This window comes from Camellia sinensis, chromosome 10 (genome assembly GCF_055761805.1).
Source record: "Camellia sinensis isolate YWXY chromosome 10, ASM5576180v1, whole genome shotgun sequence".
In the NCBI taxonomy this organism is placed as follows: Eukaryota; Viridiplantae; Streptophyta; class Magnoliopsida; order Ericales; family Theaceae; genus Camellia; species Camellia sinensis.
In genome coordinates, this window is record NC_138970.1 from 171,337,163 (window position 1) to 171,356,578 (window position 19,416).

The 19,416-nt window shown below is 39.6% G+C and overlaps 1 protein-coding gene and 1 long non-coding RNA gene across 6 annotated transcripts; both read left to right on the plus strand.

Annotated features, from left to right (window-relative positions):
- The first annotated feature begins 450 nt into the window (after positions 1–450).
- On the plus strand, positions 451–19,219 carry LOC114306382 (DNA (cytosine-5)-methyltransferase DRM2). Of its 5 annotated transcripts, XM_082893321.1 has the most exons (10): positions 11,002–11,458; positions 11,501–13,033; positions 13,579–13,716; positions 14,208–14,307; positions 14,394–14,440; positions 15,198–15,314; positions 16,527–16,626; positions 17,040–17,164; positions 17,277–18,005; positions 18,484–19,219. In XM_082893321.1, exons 2-10 carry the CDS (start codon positions 12,959–12,961, stop codon positions 18,913–18,915), a joined length of 1,863 nt encoding a protein of 620 aa, XP_082749447.1. In that variant the 5' UTR covers positions 11,002–11,458; positions 11,501–12,958; the 3' UTR covers positions 18,916–19,219. The 5 variants fall into 5 exon arrangements, with proteins under 5 accessions (XP_082749448.1, XP_082749447.1, XP_028107400.1 ...); XM_082893322.1 differs by lacking the exons at positions 11,002–11,458; positions 11,501–13,033 and adding an exon at positions 451–469; XM_028251599.2 differs by having other exon boundaries at positions 11,002–13,033.
- Positions 8,354–10,916, plus strand: LOC145801544 (uncharacterized). Its single transcript, XR_014343153.1, has 2 exons — positions 8,354–8,685; positions 8,728–10,916. It is a non-coding gene; the product is annotated as an uncharacterized LOC145801544 (long non-coding RNA).
- Positions 19,220–19,416: the final 197 nt, after the last annotated feature.

The window sequence follows — 19,416 nt, forward strand, 5'->3', positions numbered from 1 at the left end:
ACTGATGTTTTATTATGACATTGTCATGCGTTAATCTACAATGTGGTGTTTGAAGGGTCTTGTTAATGAGTGCCCTAAGGCTTTGGTTAAGAATGCTTTAAATAGTTGTACATTTTGTACGGTATGCACTTTCATAAAGAATGTGCAACAATTTCAAGTTTCTTAACAAGTGCCCTTAGGACACTCGTTAACAATATTTTTACTTGAACTAGCCACTTGCTCCAACCTCAAGGCATGATGACTAGTAAACTAGCCACTTGTTCTGTGCTCCTATTTTAGTAAACTAGTAAACTTTTAGTATGCACAATCACAGAATGACTAGTTTTCATATAGTATCTCCACTGCTTTGGCAATTAAGATTTCATTATAAAGCTGCCTTTAGTCTATACTTACATTTTTTAATGTGTTTTTTTTTTTTAAACAGGTTAAGAATCATTGATTTGAGGAAACTAAAACCTGTTGAGAAATGGTAACAACCCTTTCTACTTTTGTTTTTATGTTGCAAAGATATGTTGTTGCTGAGGACACTTAAGTTTAACTGAAGTTTAATATCTTCCAATGTAATAGTTTTTATTTATTATTTTTTTTATAATACTGGAAACTGGTTATTAGACCATGGTATTTATCATTAATGTGCATATCTTTGCTGGAGCTTTTTCAGAATGGTAATTTCTGTAGGGTTGTAACCCTTTAGGCATTTGAGGTTGAAGTTGGTAGTAATGATAAAGTGTTCCTGTTAAAGTTTGTGAATTACTAGATGATGTTTCTGCCTATGGTATGATCAATTTTATACAAGATCACAACTTATCATTGAATAGGATTGAAGGTTGGTGTAGTTAATGATAAAGTGTTCCTATTATGGTTTGTGAACAACTAGATGGTGTTTCTGCCTATGGCAGAGTGTCACACACCGGTAATGCGGAAGCCTTGTCAAAGATATGTAAGTGTGTGTGGCGCTAGTTAACTCTCTTCACTAGCCCGCCAATAAAGCTCAAAAGGTTTGCAAAGACAAGCAAACACAATATTAGTTAAGTTGATGAGCCACAAATAGCAAGCAACAAGCTAAAATTAAAGCAAGCAACAATGGAAAAACTTTGCACAATTTAAAGGCGAGATGAACTTTTTATTGATCAAAAGTAGGCATTACAATAGTTGAACAATGCACCAAAAATGCTATAAGAGTTGCCTTACCATTGGCTATGTTGGGGTACTTTAAAGGCACAAGTGGTTTGGTTCAACACTTGGGTACCCCCTCCTTAATATAGCTTGTTATGCCTTTTCCTACTAGCAAGAGAAAACATCCATTATGTTTGAGAGTCATAATGGATTTTCAAAAATTCTACAAAAAGAGAAAATTATAATAGTTGGTCCCAAAACACCATTAATACTAAGGCATTTACATAAAAATTTACAAGACAAAAGTGCTACATTTGACCCTCTAAAATGTGCTTCAAAGCTGCTGTTGGACTAGCAAGGCTGTGGCCTGCTGTGGTTGGGGCTGTGGCCTAGCACTGCTGCTGGGTTGCTGGCAAGGCTGCAAGCTGCTGCTGGCCTGCTGACACTGCTGCAGCCTGGTTGGTTGCTGGCTGTTGCTGGCTACTGCCACTGCTACGGGCTGCTGGCTGCTGCTGTTGCTGTTGCTGTTGCTGCTGCTACAGCTGCTGTTAGCTATTGGCATGGACTGCTTCATGGCATGTCGTGGGCTGTCTTGCATTATGTCTTGGGCGTTGGCTTGCACTTGCTCTAACAACTTCTTGGGCATGATTTTGGCTCTCCAAAGGGTACAAATGACTGTGGCATCAAGGTAGTGACCCTTGGATGGGTGCACCTTGATAGTCTCCCCCAGTTGAACGTTCAACGCCCTCGACGACTTTGCCCAATAAGCATCAATCTCGTCTTGAAAAGCCAACAAGTCCGTCTCCCGTTCCTAGCTAATTTCGTCATCTCCAAGGCCTCTCCATTTTACCAAGTATTGCCTTTGTTTCTTCTTGGAAACCATTTTCATCCGATTGACCAACATAGATTCAGCAGACTTTTTCCCTGCTTTGGTGGTGATGGTTTGGCGTTTTAGCTCATTTCAGTTTGGATCTTCCTTGTCTGGATAGTAAGGCTTCAAATAACTCACATGGAAACCAGATGCACTTTTAACCGAGATGGAGCATCTATCTTGTAAGCACATTTGCTAATTCTCTTTAGAATGGTGACTGGTCCCGCATACTTGCGCACTAGCTTTTTGTCTCTTCTCGTGAACTTGCGTTGTGCAGGGTTGAGTTTGACAAGAACTTGATCTCCAACTCTAAACTCAAGTGGCCTCCTCTTTTTATCAGCCCATTTCTTCATTTTATTTGCTTCTTTTTCGAGATAGGCACGAGTAATGTCATGGTTTCTCTTCCATTCCTTAGCAAATTGATAAGCCCTGGGTGACTTTCCTTCATAAGCTCCATCCACTGTGTGGGGTAACAATGGCTGCTGTCCATTCACTATCTTAAAAGCACTCTTGCCTGTAGAGCTATTATTTTGAGAGTTGAAGCATAACTGTGCTACATCAAGAAGTTGCACCCAATTTCGTTGATTAACATTGACAAAATGGCGCAAATACTCCTCGAGCATACAGTTAAAACGTTCGGTTTGCTCATCCGTCTCCGGATGGTAGCTTAATGAAGTATTAAGTTGTGATCCAAGAAGCTTGAATAACTTCGTCCAGAAATTGCCAACAAAATGCGAATCTCGATCACTAACAATACTGTTAGGCACACCCTAATATTTAATAATTTGCTTGAAGAAGAGTTGGGCGGTCTCCTTCGCTGAAACATACTTTGGGGCAGTTACAAAGGTGGCATACTTGGAGAACCGGTCCACAATAGTCAAGATAGTCAAGATGTCTCCCACTTTAGGCAGTCCAGTGATGAAGTCAAGTGATACACTTTACTATGGACGTTTAGGCATGGGCAAAGGTTCAAGCAAGCCTGCTTTCTTCTTATGTTCAACCTTATCTTGCTGGCAAGTGAGACAAGTGCAAACATATTCTTCCACATCATCATGCATCTGGGGCCAATAATATCCTTGCTTTGCCAAGGCCAATGTTCGCTCCCAACCCGGATGTCCTGTCCAAAGTGTATCATGGCACGCCCTAAGAAGTCTTTCTTAAATCACCAGCCCTAGGTACAAAGATGAGGTTGCTTGTTGTCATTAATAGTCCATCTTGCACCCAAAATTGGCGAGTCTTGCCCATTTTGACAAGGTTCATAGGATTCTCTGCTATATCATCCTTGTCTAGATGAGCCTTGATTTTCTCCTTGATGCTAGTTGAAATGGAAGTAAGTAAACATACATGATGGCACACGGCAAGCTCCGCCTTCCTACTTAGTGCATCAGCAACGTGGTTGGTGGCACTAGCCTGGTATTCTAAGGCAAAATCAAACTCTGCCAACCTCTCTTGCCACCATGCTTGTCGTGCGCTTAACTTGGGCTGTGTTAAGAAATGGCTAAGCGCCGTGTTGTCAATCATTACAACAAACCGTGAGCCCAAGATGTGGTGCCTCCAAGTCCTCAGACAATGCACTACTGCAGGCAACTTTTTCTCATGAGCCGGATATCTCCGCTCGGCATCATTGAACTTCTTACTCTCATAGGCAATTGGGTGACCATCCTGCAAAAGAATACCACCCAAAGAAAATCAGATGCATCAATTTGTATCTCAAAAGCTTTACCTAAGTCTGGTAGAGCAAGAACAGGGTCTTTAGACATAGCTTCTTTCAAGGTTTGAAAGGCTTGTTGGCACTCTTCCGCCCAAACATATGGCTTGCCTTTCTTTAGTAACTCTATCAATGGGGAAGCTTGTCTTGAGTAGCCTTCAACAAACTTGCGATAATAATTAGCTAACCCAAGGAATGACCGCAACTTTGAGACATTGGTGGGTGCAACTTTGAGACATTGGTGGGTGGCTGCCCTTGACCTTTTCTTGGTCCATTTTGATGCATCCATGCTCAACAATGTGCCTTAGGAACTTAATTCTCTCTTGGGCAAAAGAACACTTTTCTAGCTTGACATAAAGCTTGTGCTCCCTTGACTTGTTGGATAGTGCTTTCCTAAGATGTTCCACGTCCTCTTCTAAAGTAGAGCTATAAATGACAATGTCATCCAAATGTACTACCACGAATTGATCCAAGTACTCTTGAAAAACTTCATTCATCATGATGCAAAATGTTGCTGGGGCATTGGTCAAGCCAAATGGCATGACTAAGAACTCATAGGAACTATAGCGAGTAACACATGTAGTTTTGGGCTCGTCCCCCTCGGCAATTCTTACTTGATAGTACTCCGATCGAAGATCTAGCTTTGTGAAATATCTCGCTTTGCTTAATTGATCAAATGAGTCTGTAATTAGGGGAAGGGGATACTTGTTCTTGATGGTCAGCTTGTTGAGTGCCCGATAATCCACACATAAGCGAAGACTACCATCATGCTTCTTTTGGAACAAGACAGGTGCACCAAATGGGGCCTTGGATGGCCTAATAAAGCCTGCTTCCAATAACTCTGTAAGCAATCTCCTTAATTCATTTAACTCAGGAATAGCCATTCTATAGAGTGCACGAGCTGGTGGCTTTGCCCTTGGCACCAACTCAATAGCATGATCTACACGTCGGCGTGGAGGCAACATCTGCAAATTGCCTTAAGACCTTCTTGACTGCGGCTGGGATAGGAGTAGATTCAAGAGCTTCATTCAATTTCAATGCGGCAACCCAAGTTTGTTCACCATGCCTAACACCCCTCTTGAGTTGCATAGCTGAGACAAACCGGTCAATGTTGTTGGTGGCCATAGCAGGAATAAGACATTGCTTATCCCCCATAACACACATACTATTAGAATAAGGCATGACTGTTGTCTTTGTGCTTCTCAAGAAATCCAACCCAAGGATGGCTTGGAAGTCATCCATGGATACTGCGGTGAAATCTACTATTCCTTTCCAAGTGATGACCTTCAAATGAACAGATTTTGCAACCCCATAGATGGGCTGCGCTGCCGAGTTAACTGCCTTGATGCAGTTGCCATCCTTCTCTAAAGATAGCCCAAGTCTTTCAACTTCGGTCCCAGCAACAAAATTGTGGGTGGCCCCAGTGTCAATCAAAGCACAAAGGGGCTTCCCATTGAGCTTTACATCCATAAACATCAAACCTTTGTTGGATGACTTGCTCTTGTTCAACTTGCCTGATGATTCCCCACTATACATGGGTTTCTTTTCTTTGCCTTCATCTTTGGACTCCACAAGTTGTTTACAATCTGAATGCTTGCCCACTTTGCCACTCTTGGCATTCTTCTTAGGCCTCCTTGTAGAAGCCTTCTTCTCCATGGCATTCATTATATGAACGGCTCTCACTCTAGAGCCAGCTGCCTTAGAACCCTTGCCACTTTGCTTAGATTACACGTCCTCTTCTTTGCTATCATCGTCACTTGGTTGAGAGACATGGTCAGACATTGCTGCAAGAGCATTCAAGGCACGCTTTTGTGGACATTTAGATAACCGATGTGGCCCATCGCATAAGAAACAAGAGATAGGGCCTTTTGCTTTGCTTGTAGAGAATTGTTGAGGGCCTTTTGCCTTGTCACCATGGCTCTTCTGTTGCCATTGTCCTCCACCCGAATGGGTTTTGGATGTAGAAGTGTTGGCTTCCCCACTCTTAGGTTTTCCATGGCCTTGGGACTTTCCACCTCCCCTACTCTTACGCGGGGAACCACTGTCCCATTGCTTAGGTTCAGTGTAGTCCGTAAGGCACTCAACTACTGCTTGTGCATGAGCTAAGTCTTGCACTCTTTGCCTTTGAAGTTCAACTTTGGCCCATGGCTTCAATCCCTCAAGGAAGAAGAAGAGCTTGTCTTTCTCTGACATGTCTTTGATGTCTAGCATAAGCCCAGAGAATTGTTTCACATAATCTCTTATAGTACCGGTGTGCTTGAGATCTCGCAAAGCACGCCGGGCATTTTACTCAACATTTTCGGGGAAGGATTTTTAAGCATGAACTTAAGCTCCAATTCTTATAGTACTGGACAAATACATTGTGGCCATAAAAATCCTTGTCTCCTCAGCATCGGTTTTCACAGCTTTGAAATATTGCTCCATAGCAAGGAGAAAGTTGCCTAACTCTTTAGCATCTCGGGCGCCACCGTAGGCATGGGGCTCAAGCACACGCACCCTAGTGAATTCCATGCCACCACCAGGTGCGTTGCCAAAGGCACGGGTAAGAACACCAACCCGGCCACCAAGGTCTTCAATCTCTAGCCTGAGTTCAGTGACAATATCCTCAAAATCTTGGCCTTGAGTAGGGCCATGAGTTTGCTCAAGATCATGAAACCGTTGCTCAAGGTTGGCCAATGAAGCTGCCATGACATCCATGTGGTCCATATGTTGCTCAAAGAGCTCAATTCTCTCCCTTTGCGTTGGTTGACGGTTGCCAGGAGCATCCATTTAGAAAGCCAGGAATAGAGAAAGCCAAATGGACTTGGCTCTGATACCAACTGTCACACACCGGCAATGCGGAAGCCTTGTCAAAGTCATGCAAGTGTGTGTGGCGCTAGTTAACTCTCTTCACTAGCCCGCCAATAAAGCTCAAAAGGTTTGTGAAGATGAGCAAACACAATATTAGTTAAGTTGATGAGCCACAAGATTGGAGACAAGCCACAAAATAGCAACCAACAAGCTAAAATTAAAGCAAGCAACAATGGAAAAGCTTTGCAAAATTTAAAGGCTAAATGAACTTTTCATTGATCAAAAGTAGGCATTACAATAGTTGAACAATGCACCAAAAATGCTACAAGAGTTGCTTTACCATTGGCTAGGTTGGGGAACTTTAAAGACAAATGGTTTGGTTGAACACTTGGGTACCCCCTCCTTAATATAGCTTGTTAAGTCTTTTCCTAGCTAGCAAGAGGAAACATCCACTATGTTTGAGGAAGTCATAATGGATTTTTAAAATTCTACAAAAAGAGAAAAATTACAATACTTGGTCCCAAAACACCTTTAATACTAAGGTATTTACATAAAAATTTATAAGACAAAAGTACTACATTTGACCCTCTAAAATGTGCTTCAAAGCTGCTGCTGGACTGGCAAGGCTGTGGCCTGCTGTGGCTGGGGCCACGGCCTGCTGTGGCCTGGCACTGCTGCGGGGTTGTTGGCTGGCAAGGCTGCAAGCTGCTGCTGGCCTGCTGGCACTGCTGTGGCCTGGCTGCTGCCACTGCTGCTGGCTGCTGGCTGCTGCTACAGCTACTGTTAGCTATTTGCATGGGCTGCTTCATGGCATGCCGTGGGCTGTCTTGCACCATGCCTTGGGTCTTGTCTTGCACTTGCTCCAACAACTTCTTGGGCATGATTTTGGCTCTCCAAAGGGCACAAATGAGTGTGTCATCAAGGTGGCGACCCTTGGATGGGCGCACCTGGACACAGAGCCAAGATTTTAGTTGAGACTTGAGAGGGGGCAAATACTGAGACAAATTATTGGGTTAGGTTGGTTTGAAACACAAAGTTTAGTTTGGTAAAAAAATTATGACTACAATAAAACAGTCTTAATCTATAGAACTGTCAAGTAATTTAAATTTGAAAAAAGGAATGTCAATTAAATACACATAATAAAAGGAAATGTTTTCTTAGATTCATTTGTGAATTAAAGGAGTCAATCTATGTCCATGTTTTAATTAATGGTGTGTTGAGTTTGTTGGAAAAAGAATGAGAAAAACAAAGGGTATATATATAATTTTAGAGGGAAAAAAAATTGAAAACATTTTCAAAACCTTAGCATAAAATGTAATTTCCTAATACTGTGTTTGGTTAGGGGATTTGGGGAGGGATTTGGCAAATGAAAGGGAAAAGGTGTGTGAAACTAGGTGAAATATAAGTATATTTTATTCACATTTCACCTACCTTTTTCATTTTCCTTTCCAAATCTCTCCCCAAATCCCCCAACCGAACACAACATAAAAGTTGAGGAGGGGCACGTGCCCCTCCTAGTCTCTTAGTGGCTTCATCGCTAATGCCATATATTATTAGGAAGGTTGTAATTCACAATGGGAAAACAAATGTTTATACATTTTTGAAGGCTAAGGTGAAGATAAATTCGGGTCCAACGTAGGAGAAATTGAGTCAAACCTTAATTACCAAATTTTTTCCTATGGCAATGTTTGTTCAAGAGTTGTGTTTTTATTTTTTATTTTTATCTGCAAAAGAAACCTTTATTGAAAAGGAATCAAGAATGAACCATCATACATCAATAAAGGAAAATGATAAGTAAACAAAACAAGAATCATGCTATAAGCATCATAGCAAATAGCTTTGATCCCAACTAAGCTGGCACTGAAGAATTTGCACAATCATATGCAGCACAATACAATGGTTAAAGAGAGATCAACCATAATAGAATCCAAAAACAAAGCATAGAAACAGAACAAAACACAGCAGCACCAAGATCTAGCCCCTAGTAGACTTGAAATTATGGACTAGATCATGAACTGAGTAATCCAGCTTCTGCCACTTGTATTTAGCCCATGTAAGAAATAATGTATAGAGAAAGAGAGAGAATAAATTGTATGTATTATTATTGATTGATATATATTGATATCTATTACAATGATTCATGATTCCTATATATAGAAGAGGGTGAGTGTGTAGTAGGTAAGGAGTAGGTGAAGTGGAGGTGGTAGTGGTGTAGTGGGTTAGGTTTAGTGGAGTAGGTGAGGTGGTAGTGGTGTAGTGGGTTAGGTTTAGTGGAGTAGGTGAGGTGGTAGTGGTGTAGTGGGTTAGGTTTAGTGGAGTAGGTTTAAGTGGGTGAAGTAGGTGGAGAGTAGGTGGATTTTAACAGCCCCCCGCAAACTCAAGGGGGATAGGAACTAACCAACTTGAGTTTGGAGAGAGTAACAAAACAAGAAAATACATAAAAATAAAAGAGGATAAGAGACACTGAATGGTCGTGTCAGACCATTGGTGAAGACACTGGATGGTGGTGTCATAACGTTGTAGAGGACACTGTATGGGGGTGTCATAACCATGTAGAAGACAGTTTATGGGGTCATGTCGGACCGTTGTAGCAGACAATGTGGTGACAGTTGTTGTGACAGTTTACGGAGTCTTGCTGGACCCTTGTAGAAACTAACCGGAATCAATGTCGAGACAGTTTACAGAGTCTTGTCGGACCCTTGGAAAAGCTAACCGGAATCAAATGTCGGGACAGTTTACAGAGTCTTGTCGGACCCATATAGAAACTAACCGGAATCAATGTCGGGACAGTTTACAGAGTCTTGTCGGACCCATGTAGAAACTAACCGGAATCAATGTCGGGACAGTTTACAGAGTCTTGTCGGACCCTTGGAAAAGCTAACCGGAATCAAATGTCGGGACAGTTTACAGAGTCTTGTCGGACCCCTAAAAAGTCGCACCCTCAAAAGGTGTGCCCAATCTTTCAAAAGGCGTGCCATCAAAAGGCGTGCCCAATCCATAAAAAGGCGTGCCATCAAAAGGCGTGTCCACTTTATCAAAAGATGTGCCATGAAAAGGCGTGCCAGTTTGTCGGGCGTCAAGAGGCGCGCGATGCGCGTGGCCGCCTTGGCTATATAACCAAGACGAAGGCAGAGGCTGAGGCAGAGAAAAACTGAGAGAAACCTCTGAAAAATCCTTCGTGTTGCTGAGAAAGAGAGTTCCTTGTGCTGAGAGAGAAACTCTGTAATACTCTGTTGCGAGAGATATTCTGTAACACTCTGTTGCCCAGAAAATGGCCTCGTCTTCCCGGAGTCTGCTCACTCTCTTTCCAGACCTCAACGAGTCAACAAGAGAGAAAACTGGTGCGGTGGCACTGGAACCTCAACCAAGCGCCCCGGAGTTTGCTCCGTTGAACTTTCCGATGCGGTCGGTGGAGCAAAAAATGGCAGTGCAAACGGATGTGGAGGCTAATCAGTATACTTTGAAGGCATGTGTGGAGTCCATGACGGCGGTCACAAACTTGTCGCACCGGCTGCAGAGTAGGACAAATGAGGTGCAGCAATTAAACTCCCAGCTGGCTCTGCTCCAACGCATGTATAAGGATGCGCGAGCAGAGATAAGTGTGCTAAAGGCGGAAAACAAGGAGCTAAAGCGGAAGGCCAGTTTTATGTTCCGATTTGGAGGGCCGCCATATGCTGCAGTGGAGGAGCAGGGAGTAGTGATCATGCCCAGTGGAGTGGGAAACACGGAGGCAACACCGGCAAGGGCCGCCCAGGATGGAGGCAAGAAGAAAAGACCGGCGGCAGAGTAGAGAAGAAAAAATCCCACCTGTGAATGTGGTTGTTTGTTTGTTTGTTTTTTTTTTGTTTTTTTTTTTTTTGTAAAATTGTGATCGGGGTTGATCCCTGAGATGAATAAAATATGGTTTGGTGTGCAAAGCTAGATGGTATGAATGGAATTGGAAAAAGATTAAAAATAAGGTGAAAGAAAAATAAAGAAAGAAATAATAAAAATATATTTGAAATCAAAAATGAAAGATGGGGAAATAAGGAAAGTGGTTTGGAGAAAATAAATAAAAATAATGGAGTTTGAAATCAAACGGAGGAGAGATGATGTTTTTTTTTTTTTTTTTTTTTTTTATAATAAAAAAAAGAGATATATATATATATATATATAAAATAAAGAAAGTGGGGAAAGTGGCGGTGGATGCAAAGTGGGTTGGAAAGTGAAAAGATGAGAGAGAGAAGGCATGTGGGTGGTTGTCCATTGTGGAGGACAAACATAGTGGGTTATATTATATTCAGAAAGTTGTCCATTGTGAATGATGGTTTTGATGATGGTGATGGAGGAGTGAGTGTGGAGAGTGAAGGGTATTGAAGAAGAGTGAGGAACGATGGGTCTGTGAGACATATGCTTGTGAGAGAAAAGGAATCTGAAAGAAAGAAGAGATGGGTGTTGTAGCTTTCTCTCTCATCCTGGCATTACCGTAAGGGATGAGCTCGGAAAATGGAAGACATGAACACGAATGGACATTCAGCACTCCACATGTCAACCTTGGCATCATATTGCTGAAATTGCAGAATTTCTGGGGCCATATACAGTGGAGACCTGCAAACTGTCTCTGCGTGATCATTAGGATGTAAAATTCTTGAGAGACCAAAAACAGCAATCTTTAGCACTGCATCACTGTGAGGGCTTGAAAGCAAAATGTTCTCTGGTTTCAAAGTGAAGGTATGTGTTGTGTAGAAAATAAGCGGAATAGGTTGAGGTCCGGCGGGCGGCTAAGGTGAGGTTGCCGCCCGCCGGGGAAGCGAAAATACTAGGTTTTAAACCAGCTCTGATACCATGTAAGAAATAATGTATAGAGAAAGAGAGAGAATAAATTGTATGTATTATTATTGATTGATATATATTGATATCTATTACAATGATTCATGATTCCTATATATAGAAGAGGGTGAGTGTGTAGTAGGTAAGGAGTAGGTGAAGTGGAGGTGGTAGTGGTGTAGTGGGTTAGGTTTAGTGGAGTAGGTGAGGTGGTAGTGGTGTAGTGGGTTAGGTTTAGTGGAGTAGGTGAGGTGGTAGTGGTGTAGTGGGTTAGGTTTAGTGGAGTAGGTTTAAGTGGGTGAAGTAGGTGGAGAGTAGGTGGATTTTAACAGCCCACAAAGTTAGCCTTAACTTCTCCAAATCCACCAAATCCTCTTTGGTCACAGAGGTACCTTGGAACCTGAGATCATTCCTTGCCTTCCACACAGACCACATAACAGCACATGGTACTGCCTTCCACATCTTCTCATGGATCTGTTTGAAGTTGAATCCACACCACTACTTCAGCAGCAAATCAATAGATCTAGGAATAACCCACTGAACTCCCCACCATGACATCAAATCAAACCAAATTCTCCATACAAAGGGGCAGTGCAGCATCACATGCAAGGCAGTTTCATCCTCAGACTCACAAAAAACACGAGATGTTGGTGGTCTGATCCAAAACTCCCACTCTTTGAAGAAAAACAGATGTTTTTAGCCTATTTTCCCAAGCTAGCCATCCAAGAATTGGGCCTTATAGGGGGCAATATTCTTCCAGATAATAGGGTGAACCTTATTGATGGCACCATTTTGCAGTTCAAACCAATTAAAAACAGAGTTAACTGAGAACTGACCTGATGACTGGCCATTCCAAAGCAACCTGTTATTGACATCAAATCTTAACACAGGTGACTGATCCAGCAGATCAGAAAGCAGAGCAAATTGATCCAATTCCCATGATATCAGTTCCCTCCTAAAGGCCAGGTCCCACCTAGCTGAAGAAGGAGAACTTCTGAGATAAAAATCAAACACACTTCCATTCTTATCCAATGAAAGCTGGTACAATCTGGGAAAGAGGTTCTTGAAGCAGTCTTCCCCAAACCAATTAGCAGACCAAAACAAGCTTCTGAGGCCATTGCCAATATGAATTGTGATGTTGCCTTCTAGAAAATGAATCAGATCTGGAGCAGACGAAGCATCTGACAGAATGTCCAGCCAAACTCTAGAACCCCTGAGATGGTCACTTAGAGGAGGCAGCCAATTGCTACCCAAGTACTGATATTTGCTGCGGATGACCTCTTTCCGTAGGGCTTTGTCCACACTTCCAAACTTCCACCACCATTTCACAAGAAGGCACTTATTCACCACTCTCAGATCTCTAATGCCTAGCCCACCCATATCCACACCCTTTGTTACCTCATTCCATTTAACCATGTGAATTTTCTTTTTCAAGTCATTACCACCCCAGAGAAAGGAGGATTACTTAATTTATGCTTTGTTGGATAAGGTCTTGCTAGTTAGTACCTAAACAATTTTGGATTAATGCTTTTGCCTTTATTATCTTTGCTAAGCTTCAAACTTATACTCATACAAGTTCGTTTTCTGCATACACTTCATGATGCATGCCATCGAGAAATGTCCTCTTTACATCCATTTGATAAAGCTTGAATCCCAAACTACAAGCTATGGCAACACAACTGTATGGATTCAAGTCTCACCACAGAGGCAATTTCTCATCAAAGTCTATCCCTTCAATTTGGGTATAGTCTTTAGCAACAAGCATAGTCTTATTTCTTTAGAATGTGGTATAACAAGGGTAGGCTTATATAAGACTACATTATTGGCATATCTCAAGGTACTCTAAAATGTGAGAGTGATTAGTTTGAAGAATTTGACATTTAAAGATACATAAATCTATTGTAGTGCCTTTCTTATATTTTACATTCTAAGTATTCTTATATTCAAATTAATCCAGTAAATTCAAATTTCTTTGCACCTTCTGTATAAATTAAGCTATTGATGCATTATGACCTCTTTTTGGATCTTCTCTTGCCAAAACCCTACTCCTAGATTTTGATTCATTGTACTTGATGTTTATATTTTTCATGGGAAGTAAATAGGTAAACTGTTTGGATGAGAACCATTTTGGAAGGTATGTTCCAAAATGTGGATCATTAGGTATTAGTTTTTTCTACTACCAAAGGCGTAGATATGTTGGGTTTACTTGGAAATGCCAAAAAGGATGACATTATATTTTTAACCCCCTCCCCCTGATGCATATTTGATGTCTTAATTTTGTGTATAGGATGGTAATACGGATAGCAAAGACAGCCTCAGTATTGATTGGGACACTGAAGATGAGCTTGAGATTGAGAGCATCCCCTATTCTTCTAGTTTGGGTTCGGCAATTCCTGGTCAAGAAGTTTTCTCAGGCTCTGGGGAGGTAAATCTAGACCTTGTTCAAAGATGTTTTTTATATTTTTATTATTTTCCAAAAGAATAGAATATAAAATATGAACCACACTATCATCTGGAAGTTGGTGATTTTGTGTCTGTTTCTGCTTCTATCTATCTATCTATCTATCTATCTATATATATATATGTCCAAGGTGTCATTTTAATGTAATTTTTGTCAACTTACGAGTCATATATAATTCTTCATGATTTAAAATTATTACTTTTTAAATAGGACTATACATAATGGTTAATTCAATAGAGCACTAAATTGCATATAAATTATAATACACAATTTTGTTTTGAGAAGGAAGAAAAAATATTGGCTAGAGAAATGGTTGGCACTGATAACCAGGGCCTAATTTTTTGCTCCATTTGTTTTTTGCTCTGTCTTACATATATTTTACGGTAAATGGCACTGATAACCAGGGCCTAATTTTTGACTTAAACTTGCTATAACTGTCCGTTTTCTGTATCCAGGCAAGTTCTTCTAATGGTTCTTCGAGCTCCAGGGTGATCCATCACTTTCTGGGAATGGGATTTTCTAAGGATATGATAGTTAGAGCAATGAAAGAAAATGGTAAATTAGCACTCAAATAACATTACTCTTGTATTTTTGCCTTGTGATTTGCAAGTTGAACTCGTATTTGTTCCAATACTTTGTAGGTGAAAATAATATAGAAGCAATACTGGAAGCTCTTCTCACATACTCGGTGGGTAACTCTTTCCTTTTTCTCAATTACCATTTGTTTTATTTTAAGTTAATTCTATAGCCTACCTATGTTCTTGTGCTTTCTTGTTTCATCATAGGAATGCATGACAAGCACTTTTTCTAGGAATCTCAGCCATTTGTTTCCCTTTTCTGTGGAATCATCCTTAATTGTATGTGAAAAGAAATTACAGAATAGACTGCAATGGCACGGTTGTGTGAGAAGTGGGACTTGGTTTGCACTTTTAAACTGTTGTGGTTCTATCAAAAAAGACAAAAAGACAAAAAGAGAAGCTAACTAATATTGGTTCATTTATGATTATTAATATTCAATTTCTAGACAAATGATGGAAGTTCATTGCAATAGCTTTCAGAGATATTCGATCAATGCCTCAGTACACAAGCAATATGTTATTTTCTCAAGCAGGAAAAATGTGTCAATAGCAATGACTACAGTTGAAGTATTTTTTTCCCGGGAGTTCACATATTATCGATTGCACTATGATGGCATTTCATGGAATCCACATTACATTTTGCATATGGAAGTAATTTTTCCAAATGTCAGCTTTGTGCTTGATTATCATCTTGATGGACTGCTTTTAGATTATTGGTTATCGCAAACCACACCAACTTGTCCAATTCATTCTCAAACTCGAATTCCAATAGCATGTGCACTAGACAAATGATAAGCAAATTACATTTTAATGCCTTCTGTTGAAAAAATTTATTCTTCTTTACTCAAATAGTTTTGAGTGTTGCAGGTTGTTGAGAACCTCCCCCAGGAAGAGGAACGCATTTCTGATGATCCAAGCATTTCCAATTCTGAAAGAAATGGCCTGGATGACCTCTCAGGCGAGGATAGCTTCCCTGAAGATGAGGTATTTTCTTTATTATTTCAAAAAAAAAAAAAAAAATCCCATAATTTACTGTGGCGTTTTGCCTAAATGCTTTTACCATGTTCATTTATCATGTACACTTCTTTACCAACTTTACCTGTTGTTTGACTTATATTTGCAGCACATGTGAAAACTATTTCTTTCTTTTCCTTTTCTTGGTAAGAGGCCCAGAAAAACTATTAACAGCTTACGTGGAACTATAATGACATTTAATGGGAACAATGACGAACTATTTATGGACAAAGGAAAGAAAAACAGATACAATTTGATGCACTAACTGAAGAAGATGAAAGCAAGAGAAACATGATAACAACCAATTACCAAGAACCTCAATGGGCAATATGGCCTTTTATGGGATCAGCAAGAGAAGCCCAATTCTCATTTTTTCCTTTTATGGGACCAGAGTTGGGTTTCACTCACTCTTACACGGACACTTCTACGGAGGAAGTGTGCCATGTCCGACATGACACTCTATGGACACTCTAAAAAGTGTGTCCGACACTCATTCAACATGTCTTGATTAAAAATTCAAATTTATAACATTGGACACAATAGTGACATTTCACGGACATTTCTTGAACCCTCCAAATACGTCCTATATTATGATGAATTCCGTCATTAAAACAATGGTTTCCATTATTCATAACACAACTTATGCATTCTAAATATGTTTTGAAATATTTATATGATGAATACATTATGTATAATTCAATGTCACATAATTGTTTTGCATTGTTTAGAATGTGATTACTATGTAAATAATATCTTACTATTTAATTTATGAAATATATAGCTTTTTAATGTAACAAATGTGTCGTGCTACATTTTTTTATTATCTTCGAATAAATTGTTCATATATCTAATATATAATAAAAAAAAAAATAACGCCCAATTAGTACACATTAATGTGTGTTTGGGAGGGAAAAGATTGAGTGCACACCTAACCTTTGGCATAGCGTGTCAATATCGTGCCGATGTCGTGTTGTGTGTCCGTATATGTGCCACGTCTAATTATTTGTCAAAATTAAGTTTCAACAACATGCATTTCAATTTTTTGGAATTTCCTGAAAGTTCTTGTGAACTATTTCTAAAGACAGCAGCTACTCATTTTTCAAAGAATTATTTCAGAGTTTTTGGTAATGTCTTCTGTGATTGAATTAATTGTGTTTTCGTTTGATTTACTTATTTGTCCAGGAAAGCACAAATGATTCATTAGAGAAGGACGGCACAGTGTCACTTCTAGTGGAAATGGGTTACGAAGCCGATGAGGTTTTGACAGCAATTGATAGATGTGGTTTGTATCTAGCTCTACAAAGATATGTAATTGCTTGTAAATAGTGTGTCAATACGGTGGTTAATTCTGAGGTGCTAGCTTATATACAACATGTTGATATGTTGTATTGATTTGTGCAATGCTTAAATTATGGAAAGTTTTTTTTTGTGACGTTCGCTCTATTTTTGATGATTTTGAATGGGATCCATATTTTTATTTTTCAAAACATTCAAAAGTAACATTCGCCTTTTCTTTTACTCATCTTTTCACAGTCATCTCTGCTAAATATAATTAGACCAAAATATAAATGTAGTTAATTACTATCATGGTTAGAATGGTCGTGCACATCAAGATTTTTTATTTTATATTTAAATTCGTATCAAAATAAATTTTTTCCCCTCCATATCCTAATACTATTTCACTTAAAATTGCAGGTCTAGGTACCCCAATTGCAGAGCTTTCAGATTTCATCTGTGCTGCCCAAATGGCAAAGGAAGCTGATTTTCTTCATCATAGAGAACTACCTCGTGAAGACGTTGAATTCTCTTCACATCGAAAGGTTAGTGTATGAATCCTCATAATGAATCCAAGTTCTTCTCTCTCTCTCTCTCTCTCTCTTTCTTTTTTTTCTTTCTTTGTTTCTTTCTATTTATTTATTATTATTTGGACAGCCAAAAAATGCTTTGCTTCTGAAAGACAAGAGGAAACTTCAGAGCAATGAAGCATGGAAAGGTAAACGGCAAAGGGGAAATGAGAAGAAGCCAATGGATCAAGAAGACGACACGGTGTGCCATCTTCCAAATCCAATGATAGGATTTGGAGTTCCCAGTGAGCCATGGCGCATACTTTGTAGAACACTTCCAAAGGCAGCTGTTGGTCCCCCCTTTTTTTATTACGAAAATGTGGCACTCACCCCCAAAGGGGTTTGGAGCACAATTTCCCGCTTCTTATATGATATTGAGCCAGAGTTCGTAGACTCCAAATTCTTCTGTGCTGCTGCCAGAAAACGAGGATATATTCATAACTTGCCAATTGACAACCGATTCCAACTTCTTCCAGTCCCACCACTAACCATACATGAAGCTTTTCCTTCAACCAAAAAATGGTGGCCTAAATGGGACAAAAGATCAAAGTTGAATTGCCTTCTGACTTGTGTGGGAAGTGCAAAACTCACCGAGAGGATACGAAAGGCGGTTGAAAATTCAGACGGAGAACCTCCTCTAGACGTCCAGAAATACGTGCTTGAACAGTGCAGAAAATGGAACTTGGTTTGGGTTGGGAAGAACAAGGTTGCTCCGGTTGAACCTGATGAGATGGAGATAGTGATGGGGTTTCCAAGAAACCACACGAGGGGAGTCAGTAGAACCGAAAGATACAAAGCGCTTGGCAACACTTTTCAGGTTTGACTCAATAGCATCATGATCGTATATTCTATACTGGTTTTTCCTTAAACTGTGTTTGAATTACTATTTGAGGCAAGATTTGTGGAGGGAAAGGATAGAGAAAAGTGAATGAAACAGATATTAGAAATTGAACTTTTGTTACGTTTCCTTTCCTTTTCCTTTCCCTCCATGGATCGTAACTAGAGAAAAGTGAATGAAATAGAAACTAGAAACTAAATTTTTTTCACGTGCGTATGATATAGAAACTAGAAATAATTTTTTTTTCACGTGCGAATGATATAGAAACTAGAAACTATTTTTTTTTCACGTTTCCCTTTCCTTTTCCTTTTCCTTTCCATCCACCGATATTGGTAAAGAAAAGCAAATGAAATAGAAACTTGAAATTATATTTTTGTCACGTGTGAATGAAATATAAACTAATTTTTATTACATTCCCCTTTCATTTCCTTTCCTTTCTCAAATGAATTTGTTGCAGGTTGATACAGTGGGATACCATCTTTCAGTCTTGAGGACTTTGTTCCCTGCTGGCATTAACGTCCTTTCGCTTTTCTCTGGAATTGGTGGAGCTGAAGTTGCATTGCACAAGCTTGGGATTCCTCTAAAGAATGTAGTTTCTGTTGAGAAATCAGAGATATGTCAAACCATTCTCCAGAGTTGGTGGGATCAAACGAACCAGAAAGGCAATCTAATTCACATTGAAGACGTGCAAGATGTGGATGCTCATAGCATCGCACAATGGGTTAAGTTATTTGGTGGGTTTGATCTCGTGATTGGTGGGAGCCCTTGCAATAACCTTGCTGGGGGCAACCGTGTCAGCAGAGACGGGCTTGAGGGAAAGCAGTCTTCTTTGTTCTTTGATTATTTCCGCATTTTAGACCTTGTCAAGTCTATGATGAATCAACATTGATTGTATATGAAGACGCTTCTGCATTCATTCAACAATTTATACCATTTTGTTTGTTATTTTGTTTAGTAATGATAGTTTAGTTTACATAGTAATGATAGTTTAATTTACAGATAATTTTTTTTTTTTGATCAGTTTTTGCAGACATTTTGAATCTCAAAATTGTTGTTTATGTATTTTTTTTGTAGGGTTCTGGCAATCATGATACTCTCTTTGCAGTATATTGTTTTATGAAGTTTGTAAGTGTTTATAAATTTTTGTACAATTTTATTTTATTTTTCAATATAAAGTCATGGATTGTTTTCAATACCATGCGGAAGCTTATAGCTAAGATTTCTTGGGAATTTGAAATTTAGGTTCTTAACATTTTACATGCATGATATACAATATGTCGCATTGTTTGGTTCAAGTCTAAATCATTTACTTTGTTTACAAGTAGTAGTGATAAAAGGTTGTAAATTGAGATAAGGTTTGAAACACATAACGCACAGTTATGACACATTA